Consider the following 13,480-nt stretch of genomic DNA (forward strand, 5'->3'; position numbering starts at 1 on the left):
TAATCTTGTTTGCATGTATATCTGTACAAAACCAATATTACTTCACTACCTATTAACCTTGCATACTACCAATCATACCTACATTCATTCTCCTACTAGCAACGGATTCCCCTATTAATCATTAGGTTTTGCATTATTGCTTATTACACATTTTACATTTCTTTCATCATATTACTTGGAAACCAGTTGTATATCTGTTCTTTTATCACACTAAAGAAGTCCAATGTCTGTTACTTCAAGCACAGTCTAATTAATTCTTCTTAATCACAGTTCCACTTATCTGGGTGATTTTAATCTGTTAATCCTCTTTACGGTGTAATGGGTTGTCCATCGCGTCGTGCTCTGTTATCTCAATTAAAAGTCCCTCCATGCTGTTCAACCTTTTCTTCTTTTAGATGTGATTCCTTCTCCCTCGTAGCGATAGAACTCCCTTGTCAAAGCCCATTTTATCACAGCCCTACGCATTTTGCTCTTAGTCCCTGAAGACGCCAAGAGCTTCCCTTCCCTCTCAGCGCATCCCACCTTCCTCTGATGTAATTTCCTTTCCGCGAGGATGAGACACGCTGAGAGGAAGGGAAGCAATGAGGAGTCAAGCCTGCCTGCCAGTGCCTGCTGCTTTTACTGCCGGTTCGCTGTGACTTCGGGTAAACTAAAGATTTCAAGGCAGGGAGCACGGGTGCACGAACAGAAAGTCGGGGGGGTGGGGCTGGGGTTTGAACGAATCACTGGACATGGATGGGAGGGGAGGGCAGGGGAGAGAGGAGGGGAGGGCAGGGGAGAGAGGAGGGGAGGGCAGGGGAGAAAGGAGAATCGCTGGACATTGATTTGACGAGAAGGCAGGGAAGAGAGAATTGATGGACATGGGTAAAAGGGGAGGGCAGGGGAGAGAGGAGAATCGCTGGACATGGATGGGAGGGGAGGGCAGGGGAGAGAGGAGACATGCTAGACATGGATGGGAGGGCAGGGAAGAGAGAATTGTTGGATATGGATGGGAGGGGAGAGGAGAGTAGGGGAGAGAGGAGAATCACTGGATATGGATGGGAGGTGAGAGAGGAGAATCGCTGGACATGGATGGGAGAGGAGAGCAGGGGAGAGAGGAGAATCACTGGACATGGATGAGAGGGGAGGGCAGGGGAGAGGAGAGGAGAATCGCTGGACATGGGAGGGGAAGGCAGGGGAGAGAGGAGACATGCTGGACACGGATGGAGGGGAGGGAAGACAGGAAGGCGATGCACATGGATGGGAGGGGAGGGCAGGGGAGAGAGAAGAAATGCTGGAAATGGATGGAGAGGAGAGCAGGAGATAAAGCGAATGCTACATACCTGTAGAAGGTATTCTCCGAGGACAGCAGGCTGATTGTTCTCACTGATGGGTGACGTCCACGGCAGCCCCTCCAATCGGAAACTTCACTAGCAAAGTCCTTTGCTAGCCCTCGCGCGCCCGCGCGCACCGCGCATGCGCGGCCGTCTTCCCGCCCGAAACCGGCTCGAGCCGGCCAGTCCAGTATGTAGCAAGACAATACACTTCAAGGGAAGACACAACTCCAAAGGGGAGGCGGGCGGGTTTGTGAGAACAATCAGCCTGCTGTCCTCGGAGAATACCTTCTACAGGTATGTAGCATTCGCTTTCTCCGAGGACAAGCAGGCTGCTTGTTCTCACTGATGGGGTATCCCTAGCCCCCAGGCTCACTCAAAACAACAACCATGGTCAATTGGGCCTCGCAACGGCGAGGACATAACTGAGATTGACCTAAAAAATTTACCAACTAACTGAGAGTGCAGCCTGGAACAGAACAAACAGGGCCCTCGGGGGGTGGAGTTGGATCCTAAAGCCCAAACAGGTTCTGAAGAACTGACTGCCCGAACCGACTGTCGCGTCGGGTATCCTGCTGCAGGCAGTAATGAGATGTGAATGTGTGGACAGATGACCACGTCGCAGCTTTGCAAATTTCTTCAATGGAGGCTGACTTCAAGTGGGCTACCGACGCAGCCATGGCTCTAACATTATGAGCCGTGACATGACCCTCAAGAGCCAGCCCCGCCTGGGCGTAAGTGAAGGAAATGCAATCTGCTAGCCAATTGGATATGGTGCGTTTCCCTACAGCCACTCCCCTCCTATTGGGGTCAAAAGAAACAAACAATTGGGCGGACTGTCTGGTGGGCTGTGTCCGCTCCAGGTAGAAGGCCAATGCTCTCTTGCAGTCCAATGTGTGCAGCTGACGTTCAGCAGGGCAGGAATGAGGACGGGGAAAGAATGTTGGCAAGACAATTGACTGGTTCAGATGGAACTCCGACACGACCTTTGGCAGAAACTTAGGGTGAGTGCGGAGGACTACTCTGTTGTGATGAAATTTGGTGTAAGGGGCCTGGGCTACCAGGGCCTGAAGCTCACTGACTCTACGAGCCGAAGTAACTGCCACCAAGAAAATGACCTTCCAGGTCAAGTACTTCGGATGGCAGGAATTCAGTGGCTCAAAAGGAGGTTTCATCAGCTGGGTGAGAACGACATTGAGATCCCATGACACTGTAGGAGGCTTGACAGGGGGCTTTGACAAAAGCAAACCTCTCATGAAGCGAACAACTAAAGGCTGTCCTGAGATCGGCTTACCTTCCACTTGGTAATGGTATGCACTGATTGCACTAAGGTGAACCCTTACGGAGTTGGTCTTGAGACCAGACTCAGACAAGTGCAGAAGGTATTCAAGCAGGGTCTGTGTAGGACAAGAGCGAGGATCTAGGGCCTTGCTGTCACACCAGATGGCAAACCTCCTCCAATGAAAGAAGTAACTTCTCTTAGTGGAGTCTTTCCTGGAAGCAAGCAAGATGCGGGAGACACCCTCTGGCAGACCCAAAGAGGCAAAGTCTACGCCCTCAACATCCAGGCCGTGAGAGCCAGGGACTGGAGGTTGGGATGCAGAAGAGCCCCGTCGTCCTGCGTGATGAGGGTCGGAAAACACTCCAATCTCCACGGTTCTTCGGAGGATAACTCCAGAAGAAGAGGGAACCAGATCTGACGCGGCCAAAAGGGAGCAATCAGAATCATGGTGCCTCGGTCTTGCTTGAGTTTCAACAAAGTCTTCCCCACCAGAGGTATGGGAGGATAAGCATACAGCAGACCTTCCCCCCAATCCAGGAGGAAGGCATCCGACGCCAGTCTGCCGTGGGCCTGAAGCCTGGAACAGAACTGAGGGACCTTGTGGTTCACTTGAGATGCGAAGAGATCCACCAGGGGGGTGCCCCACGCCTGGAAGATCTGTCGCACCACACGGGAATTGAGCGACCACTCGTGAGGTTGCATAATCCTGCTCAACCTGTCGGCCAGACTGTTGTTTACGCCTGCCAGATATGTGGCTTGGAGCACCATGCCCTGACGGCGAGCCCAGAGCCACATGCTGACGGCTTCCTGACACAGGGGGCGAGATCCGGTGCCCCCCTGCTTGTTGACATAGTACATGGCAACCTGATTGTCTGTCTGAATTTGGATAATTTGGTGGGACAGCCGATCTCTGAAAGCCTTCAGAGCGTTCCAGATCGCTCGCAACTCCAGAAGATTGATCTGTAGATCGCGTTCTTGGAGGGACCAACTTCCTTGGGTGTGAAGCCCATCGACATGAGCTCCCCATCCCAGGAGAGACGCATCCGTGGTCAGCACTTTTTGTGGCTGAGGAATTTGGAAGGGACGTCCCAGAGTCAAATTGGAGCAAATCGTCCACCAAAACAGGGATTCGAGAAAACTCGTGGACAGGTGGATCACGTCCTCTAGACCCCCAGCGGCCTGATACCACTGGGAGGCTAGGGTCCATTGAGCAGATCTCATGTGAAGGCGGGCCATGGGAGTCACATGAACTGTGGAGGCCATGTGGCCCAGCAATCTCAACATCTGCCGAGCTGTGATCTGCTGGGACGCTCGCACCCGCGAGACGAGGGACAACAAGTTGTTGGCTCTCATCTCTGGGAGATAGGCGCGAGCCGTCCGAGAATCCAGCAGGGCTCCGATGAATTCGAGTTTCTGCACTGGGAGAAGATGGGACTTTGGGTAATTTATCACAAACCCCAGTAGCTCCAGGAGGCGAATAGTCATCTGCATGGACTGCAGGGCTCCTGCCTCGGATGTGTTCTTCACCAGCCAATCGTCGAGATATGGGAACACGTGCACCCCCAGCCTGCGAAGCGCCGCTGCTACCACAGCTAGGCACTTTGTGAACACCCTGGGTGCAGAGGCGAGCCCAAAGGGTAGCACACAGTACTGGAAGTGGCGTGTGCCCAGCTGAAATCGCAGATACTGTCTGTGAGCTGGCAGTATCGGGATGTGTGTATAGGCATCCTTCAAGTCCAGAGAGCATAGCCAATCGTTTTGCTGAATCATGGGGAGAAGGGTGCCCAGGGAAAGCATCCTGAACTTTTCTTTTACGAGATACTTGTTCAGGGCCCTTAGGTCTAGGATGGGACGCATCCCCCCTGTTTTCTTTTCCACAAGGAAGTACCTGGAATAGAATCCCAGCCCTTCTTGCCCGGATGGCACGGGCTCGACCGCATTGGCGCTGAGAAGGGCGGAGAGTTCCTCTGCAAGTACCTGCTTGTGCTGGAAGCTGTAAGACTGAGCTCCCGGTGGACAATTTGGAGGTTTTGAGGCCAAATTGAGGGTGTATCCTTGCCGGACTATTTGGAGAACCCACTGATCGGAGGTTATGAGAGGCCACCTTTGGTGAAAAGCTTTCAACCTCCCCCCGACTGGCAGGTCGCCCGGCACTGACACTTGGATGTCGGCTATGCTCTGCTGGAGCCAGTCAAAAGCTCGCCCCTTGCTTTTGCTGGGGAGCCGCGGGGCCTTGCTGAGGCGCACGCTGCTGACGAGAGCGAGCGCGCTGGGGCTTAGCCTGGGCCGCAGGCTGTCGGGAAGGAGGATTGTACCTACGCTTGCCAGAAGTATAGGGAACAGTCTTCCTTCCCCCGAAAAATCGTCTACCTGTAGAGGTAGAAGCTGAAGGCTGCCGGCGGGCGAATTTGTCGAATGCGGTGTCCCGCTGGTGGAGAGACTCTACCACCTGTTCGACTTTTTCGCCAAAAATGTTATCCGCACGGCAAGGCGAGTCCGCAATCCGCTGCTGGATTCTATTCTCCAGGTCGGCGGCACGCAGCCATGAGAGCCTGCGCATCACCACACCTTGAGCAGCGGCCCTGGACGCAACATCAAAAGTGTCATAAACTCCTCTGGCCAGGAATTTTCTGCACGTCTTCAGCTGCCTGACCACCTCCTGAAAAGGCTTGGCTTGCTCAGGGGGAAGAGCATCAACCAAGCCCGCCAACTGCCGCACATTGTTCCGCATGTGGATGCTCGTGTAGAGCTGGTAAGACTGGATCTTGGACACGAGCATAGAGGAATGGTAGGCCTTCCTCCCAAAGGAGTCTAAGGTTCTAGAGTCTTTGCCCGGGGGCGCCGAAGCATGCTCTCTAGAACTCTTAGCCTTCTTTAGGGCCAGATCCACAACTCCAGAGTCGTGAGGCAACTGGGTGCGCATCAGCTCTGGGTCCCCATGGATCCGGTACTGGGACTCGATCTTCTTGGGGATGTGGGGATTAGTTAGAGGTTTCGTCCAGTTCGCAAGCAATGTCTTTTTTAGGACATGATGCAAGGGAACAGTGGACGCTTCCTTAGGTGGAGAAGGATAGTCCAGGAGCTCAAACATTTCAGCCCTGGGCTCGTCCTCCACAACCACCGGGAAGGGGATGGCCGTAGACATCTCCCGGACAAAGGAAGCAAAAGACAGACTCTCAGGAGGAGAAAGCTGTCTTTCAGGAGAGGGAGTGGGATCAGAAGGAAGACCCTCAGACTCCTCGTCAGAGAAATATCTGGGATCTTCTTCTTCTTCCCACGAGGCCTCACCCTCGGTGTCAGACACAAGTTCACGGACCTGCGTCTGTAACCGGGCCCGGCTCGACTCCGTGGAGCCACGTCCACGATGGGGGCGTCGAGAGGTAGACTCCCTCGCCCGCATCGGCGAAGCTCCCTCCGCCGACGTAGTCGGGGAGCCCTCCTGGGAGGTGGCCGCAGTCGGCACCGCACGCGGTACCGACGTCGGGGACCTCACCCCGGGCGATGGGCCAGCCGGCGCCACGCTCGACGGTACCGGAGGCGCAAGCACCGCCGGTACCGGAGGGGTAGGGCGCAACAGCTCCCCCAGAATCTCTGGGAGAACGGCCCGGAGGCTCTCGTTCAGAGCGGCTGCAGAGAAAGGCATGGAGGTCGATGCAGGCGTCGACGTCAGTACCTGTTCCGGGCGTGGAGGCTGTTCCGGGCTGTCCAGAGCGGAGCGCATCGACACCTCCTGAACAGAGGGTGAGCGGTCCTCTCGGTGCCGATGCCTGCTGGGTGCCGACTCCCTCGGCGACCCAGAGCTCTCGGTGCCGACGCGGGGAGGGGACCGGTGTCGATGCTTCTTCGACTTCTTCCGAAGCATGTCACCGGAGCTCCCCGGCACCGACGAGGAGGACGTCGAATCCACCCGTCGCTTCCTCGGGGCCGAGACCGAAGAGGGTCGATCTCGGGGGGGCTGTACCGCAGGAGCCCTCAGGGTAGGAGGAGACCCACCCGAGGGCTCACCGCCACCAGCAGGGGAATGGACAGCCCTCACCTGCACTCCACCCGATGCACCACCGTCCGACGACATCAGCAGACGAGGTCCTGGTACCACCGACGTCGATGCAGCTATCCGATGTCTCGGCGCCGATGCAGAGGCCCGATGCCTCGATGCGCTCGATGCAAGGGCGGCCGAGGAAGATGGTCTGGACGCTGACGACGTCGATGCACTCGAAGATCCCGGTGCCGATGCCGACGAAGAGCCCGAGAACAACACGTTCCACTGGGCTAGTCTCGCTACCTGAGTCCGCCTTTGAAGCAGGGAACACAGACTGCAGTTCTGAGGGTGGTGCTCGGCCCCCAGACACTGAAGACACGACGAGTGTCGATCAGTGAGCGAGATAACCCGGGCGCACTGGGTGCACTTCTTGAAGCCGCTGGAAGGCTTCGATGTCATGGGCGGAAAAATCACGCCGGCGAAATCAAAAGCCGAAATGGCGAAAATTGAAGCACCAAAATTTAGAGGGAGAAAAATCTCGACCGAGGCCAAAAAGAGGCCTACCCCGACGACGAAAGAAAACTTACCGGGGCAAAAAGCTGGAAGTACGGGGAGGATTGACACGAAACCCGGTGGAGGGTTTCCGGAGCACTTCCCGACTTTAGAAAAGCTTTTCCGAAGAAAAAACACGCTCAAAAAACAATTTGGACGCGCGAGGTCAACTTTCCGGGGCCCGACACGGCGAAACACGACCGTACCGAGTGCGGACAAAAGAAGACTGGCCGGCTCGAGCCGGTTTCGGGCGGGAAGACGGCCGCGCATGCGCGGTGCGCACGGGCGCGCGAGGGCTAGCAAAGGACTTTGCTAGTGAAGTTTCCGATTGGAGGGGCTGCCGTGGACGTCACCCATCAGTGAGAACAAGCAGCCTGCTTGTCCTCGGAGAAAGAAGAATTGCTGGACATGGATGGATGGAGGAGTTGGCAGGGAGAGAGGAGAAATGCTGGACTTCAAAGGAGAAGAGGGGATTGAGAATTATTGCAAAGCGGAGATAAGGAGGGTAAAAAGGACTTTGAAAAAAAATTAGCGTTAGAAGCAAAAATACATAGTAAAAATTTTTTTAGATACATTAATAGCAGGAAGCCGGCTAAAGAATCGGTTGGGCCGCTGGACGAAAATGGTGTTAAAGGGGCGATCAGGGAAGACCAAGAAAATAGCGGAGAAATTAAATGAATTCTTTGCTTCGGCTTTCACCAAGGAAGATTTGGGAGGGACACCGGTGCCGGAAAGCGTATTTGAAGCAGGCGAGTCGGAGAAACTAAACGAATTATCTGTAAACTTGGAGGATGTAATGGGTCAGTTCTGCAAACTGAAGAGTAGTAAATCACCAGGTCCTGATGGTATTCATCCCAGAGTATTAACAGAACTGAAAAATGAACTTCTAGAGCTACTGATAGTAATATGCAATCTATCTCTAAAATAGAGTGTGGTACCGGAAGACTGGAGGGTAGCCAATGTTACGCTGATTTTTAAAAAAGGTTCCAGAGGCGATCTGGGAAATTATAGACCGGTGAGTCTGACATCGGTACCGGGCAAAATGGTAGAGGCTATTAAGAATAAAATTAGAGCACATACAAAAACATGGGCTGATGAGACAAAGTCAGCACGGATTTAGTGAAGGGAAGTCTTGCCTCACCAATCTACTACATTTTTTTGAAGGGGTGAACAAACATGTGGACAATGGGGAGCCGGTGGATATTGTGCATCTGGATTTTCAAAAGGCGTTTGACAAAGTGCCTCATGAAAGACTCCTGAGGAAACTGGAGAGTCGTGGGATTGGAGGTAGGGTATTACTTTGGATTAAGAACTGGTTGAAAGATAGGAAGCAAAAAGTAGGGTTGAATGGTCAGTATTCTCAGTGGAGAAGGGTAGTTAGTGGGGTCCCGCAGGGGTCTGTGTTGGGACTGCTGCTTTTTAACATATTTATAAATGACCTTGAGATGGGAGTAACTAGTGAGGTAATTAAATTTGCAGATGACACAGTTATTCAGGGTCATAAAGTCGCAGGAGGAGTGTGAAAGATTACAGGAGGACCTCGCGAGACTGGGGGATTGGGTGTGCAAGTGGCAGTTGAAGTTCAATGTTGACAAGTGCATAGTGATGCATGTGGGAAAGAGGAACTCGAATTACAGCTATGTCATGCAAGGTTCCGTGTTAGAAGTCACGGACCTAGAAAGGGATCTGGGAGTCATCGTTGATAAGACGTTAAAAACTTTTGCTCAGTGTGCTGCAGCGGCTAAGAAAGCGCACAGAATGTTGAGTATTATTAGGAAAGGGATGGAAAACAAACACGAGGATGTTATAATGCCGTTGTATCGCTCCATGGTGCGACCGCACCTCAAGTATTGTGTCCAATTCTGGTCGCCGCATCTCAATAAAGATATAAAGGAATTAGAGAAGGTGCAGAGAAGGGCGACGAAAATGATAAAGGGAATGGAATGACTTCCCTATGAGGAAAGGCTGAGAAGGTTAGGGCTCTTCAGCTTGGAGAAAAGGCGGCTGAGGGGTGATATGATAGAAGTATACAAGATAATGAGAGGATTAGAGCGAACAGATGTGAAGCGTTTGTTTACACTTTCAAACAACAAGCAAACCAAGGGACAAGATGAAGCTAGAATATGGTAGATTTAAAACAAATAGGAGAAAGTTTTTCTTTACTCAGCGTGTAGTTAAACTCTGGAACTCGTTGCCGGAGAATGTAGTGACAGCAGCTGGCCTTACGGAATTTAAAGGGGGTTTGGATAGATTCCTGAGGGAAAAGTCCATTGAACATTATTAAAAAAAAACTGGGGGGGGGGGGGGGGGGGGGGGTTGCCGGGTTCTTGAAGCCTGGATTGACCGCTGTCGGAGACAGGATGCTGGGCTTGATGGACCCTTGTCTTTTTCCAGTTTGGCGGTGCTTATGTACTTATGGATACAGGGGAGGGAAGAGAGAGGAGAAATGCTGGACATGGATGGAGGGGAGGAGAGAGGAGAAGTGCTGGATATGAATGGAGGGGAAGAAAGAAAAAAGAAGAAGAAGATGCACAAGGATGGAGATGAGGGAAAGGGAAGAGAGGAGAAAAACTGCACATGGATGAAGAAACCAGGCAAAAGCTAGATCCATGTTATACCTCCTCCAGTCAATTCCACGGAGGAGGACCCAGCTTTTACTTATGGATGTAGGGCAAGAAATGAAGAAGAAAGGAGGAAAGTAAAGAAATATATGGAAAGGAAGCCATGGAAACAGTGTTAAGAGAACAGATAGAGAGCAGCAGAATCAGAGACTGGGACCAATATGGATAGAAAAACAAAGTCACCAGACAAGAAAGGTAGAAAAAAAATCATTTTATTTTCATTTTAGTGTTTGGAATATGTCCAGTTTGAGAATTTACATCTACTGTCTTATTTTGCTCTGGGTATACTGGAGCTGTAACAGCTTACAGAAATTATTTATAATGAAAAAAAAAATCATGTTATTTTTTTCTCCTATACTAGTATAATATTTTCAATGATGTCTGTTTATATGCGCCGTGGCTGGTATAAGGGGTGTGGCTAATGTGGGTGTGGCTATAATAGGGGTGGGGCCATATGTGGTGACCCCACCCATAATAAGTACTGGCACCTTTTTTTCTACAAAAAAAGCACTGTGTATTGTGATAAAGTCACATCCAGGATAGTTGGGTTAAGGCAGTTTCAGTCTGAACTACAAGTCCCAGAAGGCATTGCAGGCAAGGAGCCAGTGGGTGAGATGAGGAACCCGGACTGGACTTCTAGCTGCAATAGGGGAAGACAAGGGAATAAGCTGACAGGATGTGTAGATTGGCTGCCCCTAGGGGGAAAGAGAGCTAGGAAACCCTGTGTGCAGGAGCTCCTCATTAGGCTCATGCTCAACTCAGCTGATATGTAGAGAAGCTAATGAGGGGAGAAGGATTGGTTGTGAAGGCACAAGCCAGGGATTGATTAGGCAGGTGGGAAGGAGTCTCAGCAGTTCAGTTCAGGGAGAGCAGCAAGGAAGGCGAGAAGCAGTTGCAGGCTGAAAACCCTTGGGCAGGGAGGTCCCTAAAGTACTGGAGTCTGAGAAGTATTTGCAGGCCGAAAACCCTTGGGCAGAGAAGGCCCTAAAGTACTGGAGTCTGAGAAGTATTTGCAGGCCGAAAACCCTTGGGCAGAGAGGTCCCTAAAGTACTGAAGTCTGGGAAGTATCTTCAGCCTGAAAATCCTTAGGTAAGAAGAAGTCCCTAAAGTATTGACCTTACTAGTGAAGCTGTTGCAGGGGGAATCCCTTGGGTGTGAGAAGTCCCTAAAATATGGAGCTCATTATGAGGGTGAAGAGAATAGAAGTATAACTGCTGCTTTGTGATTTAACTATGATGATGAATTGAATGGACTGCTGCTGTTTGGAATTGAACTAATGATTATGGTGCACTGGATAAAGAGCCTAGACTGAAGTCGACTGTAGCCTATATTGAATCCTGACATGTGCTAAGAGTCTTCTGCTTAAAGGGGACTACTGGCCACACACTTTCAGGTGGCTTATAGGTGCTTAGGATTGAAAGTGAATGCTGCTGTTGGAACTGTGTACTAGAAACCTGCATGGAATAAAGTCCTCAAGTTTGAAGTTACTGGTGGATATCTGTTTCTTCATTGTACCGGGAGGCTGTGGTTAGAGGAGATTGTTCTAGCCCTGGCTGCACAAGAGAGGCGCCTGGTTACAGTATACTTGATCATGATCTGTCCTTGCCATTTTCAGGACACAGACCACAGAAGTGAACTGTCTTCATTTTCAAATGCCTAGAAAAGTCCAAAGTTGTTGAAAGTAGACAGAACAATCACAAGGTGAGGGTTAGATGGGTTGGAGTAAACTATGGAATCATTTTTGTTGCCTAATTGAAGGCCTAACAACTCCTAAGTTTTTGGACTTTATCATAAACTTTTGAAAAAAGTAACACTGAATCAACTGAAAGATGTCTAAACTTTTACTTCTGCCATATTCAATCTGTTAAAATCAGCAAAAAAAGCAATAAACCATTAAGATTTGCCATAAGATGCTGTGTTTAACTTTGTACCAAGTAGACACTAATATTATTCATTGAAACATATAATTTGACCGTGAATGCCTAAACTTTTGCATACAACTCTGTTTGTTCCTTCAAGGTATTTGAACACTCCTATCATATATTCCTTTGTCCTCCTTTACTCCACAGTAGAGCAAGTCACCTACAGTTATAAAAGAGCTAAACTGACCGGTTAAATCGCCTGTTCAGGGCTAACCACTAATTTTCAGTGGCACTTAATCAGTTTGTGCCGCTGAAAATAACTACTTAATGCCGAACTGAAAATTTCAGGTATTTAGTGATGGTGTTCTGAGGGCGGAGTCAGCAGTTGGCTGGTTAAGTGCCGATATTTAGTATGGCTATTCTTATATTCTTGAGAAAGACATGGGGAAGACACTGCTTACTCTGGGATTGGTAGCATGGAATGCTGCTACTATTTAGGTTTCTGCCAGGTACTTGTGACCTGGATTGGCCACTGTTGGAAAGGGAATGCTGGGCTAGATGGACCACTGGTGTGACCCAGCATGGCTATTCTTATGTTCTAACCAGCCAGGAACACATAGAAGTCAGTCCTATGCTTATGTGATGAACCCTAGCCAGTTGTGCTGAATATTGCACTTACTGGGCTATGCGTTAGCCAGCTCCAGAAACCCAGAAATTCAATGCCACTGCCCATACATGGCCCAGCATTTAATTTCTAGGTTTAACGCAAGCAGCAGGCAGGAAAATGCTGATCACCTCCGGCTGAATATCGGGCCCTTAGCTTTTTGGCACGTGCCGGTCTGAAGTACAATCATCAAATTTATGGTATCACACAAATCTTTAATAGAGGGGGTTTCTCATATGTACAAATCCATTAATTACCCAACTCTTAATTCATTTCAACACCTCCTAATATCACATTAATGGGTATTGATAGTATAGTATAGGATCTCTAAGATAACTCTGACACCACCATACAGGCCTGTATGGTGGTGTCAGAGTTATCTGAGAGATCCTATACTATAAATACCCATTAATGTGATATTAGGAGGTGTTGAAATGAATTAAGAGTTGGGTAATTAATGGAGTAGGTCTGAAGTACAATGGCATCTCCTTTACATAAACTAATGAAAAAACTTTTCATATCATCAGCACAGAACCTTAAAATTAAAACTAGACAAAAATAGATTAGCAGGAAGCCAAAATGTAAAGTAATATTTTTTCATGATTTGTTACCCCTGAATTACAAGGAGGGGTCCACAAGGGTGGAGGAATGCGGAACACTACAGACGTAGCAGCAAAGGAGGAGAAGTACTGTAACCTACAGGATACTTCCAGAAAGAACAATAGGACGAAAGCTTATGCCCAAAATAAATGTCTTTATTCTAAAAAAGATGTTTATTTTGGACATACACTTTCAACCTGTTGTTCTTTGTGGAAGCGTCCGGTTGGTTACACTACTTCTCCTCCTCTGTTAACATCCCTGAAAACAGTTTCTGCTCTATTGTAACTGTTTCCATGCTGTAGCACCATACCTTCTACAGCAGACGGTGGGCAGGCCACATGGCAGAGAAGTCGCAGTGCTGTAAGAAGACCAACTCCTTCCTGGGTCATCAGGTTATCCATATTCTAAACAAGAGAGAAACAAACATTTCATTTTGGTTAGAGAAGCAGGTTGCAAATCAGGCAGGGTTCAAATTCCAGTTCTCCCACGGACACTATTTATAAGCATGGACAAGTCACTTCACCTACCTTTGCCTCAGGTACAACTATGAGCCACAAGACCAGGGACATAGTTTGTGTACCTGAATTAAGTTGCCTACAGCTTGGA

At 49.9% G+C, this 13,480-nt stretch overlaps 1 protein-coding gene across 1 annotated transcript in view; it reads right to left on the minus strand.

Annotated features, from left to right (window-relative positions):
* The window catches only part of VIRMA (vir like m6A methyltransferase associated), a 341,503-nt gene that overhangs the window by 178,508 nt on the left and 149,515 nt on the right, over positions 1-13,480 (minus strand). The window contains exon 12 of the mRNA XM_030216723.1: positions 13,185-13,278. Within this exon, the coding sequence (XP_030072583.1) occupies positions 13,185-13,278 (94 nt within the window). The remainder of the gene's footprint in view (positions 1-13,184; positions 13,279-13,480) is intronic.

Source organism: Microcaecilia unicolor, chromosome 1 (assembly GCF_901765095.1).
Source record: "Microcaecilia unicolor chromosome 1, aMicUni1.1, whole genome shotgun sequence".
NCBI lineage: Eukaryota > Metazoa > Chordata > Amphibia > Gymnophiona > Siphonopidae > Microcaecilia > Microcaecilia unicolor.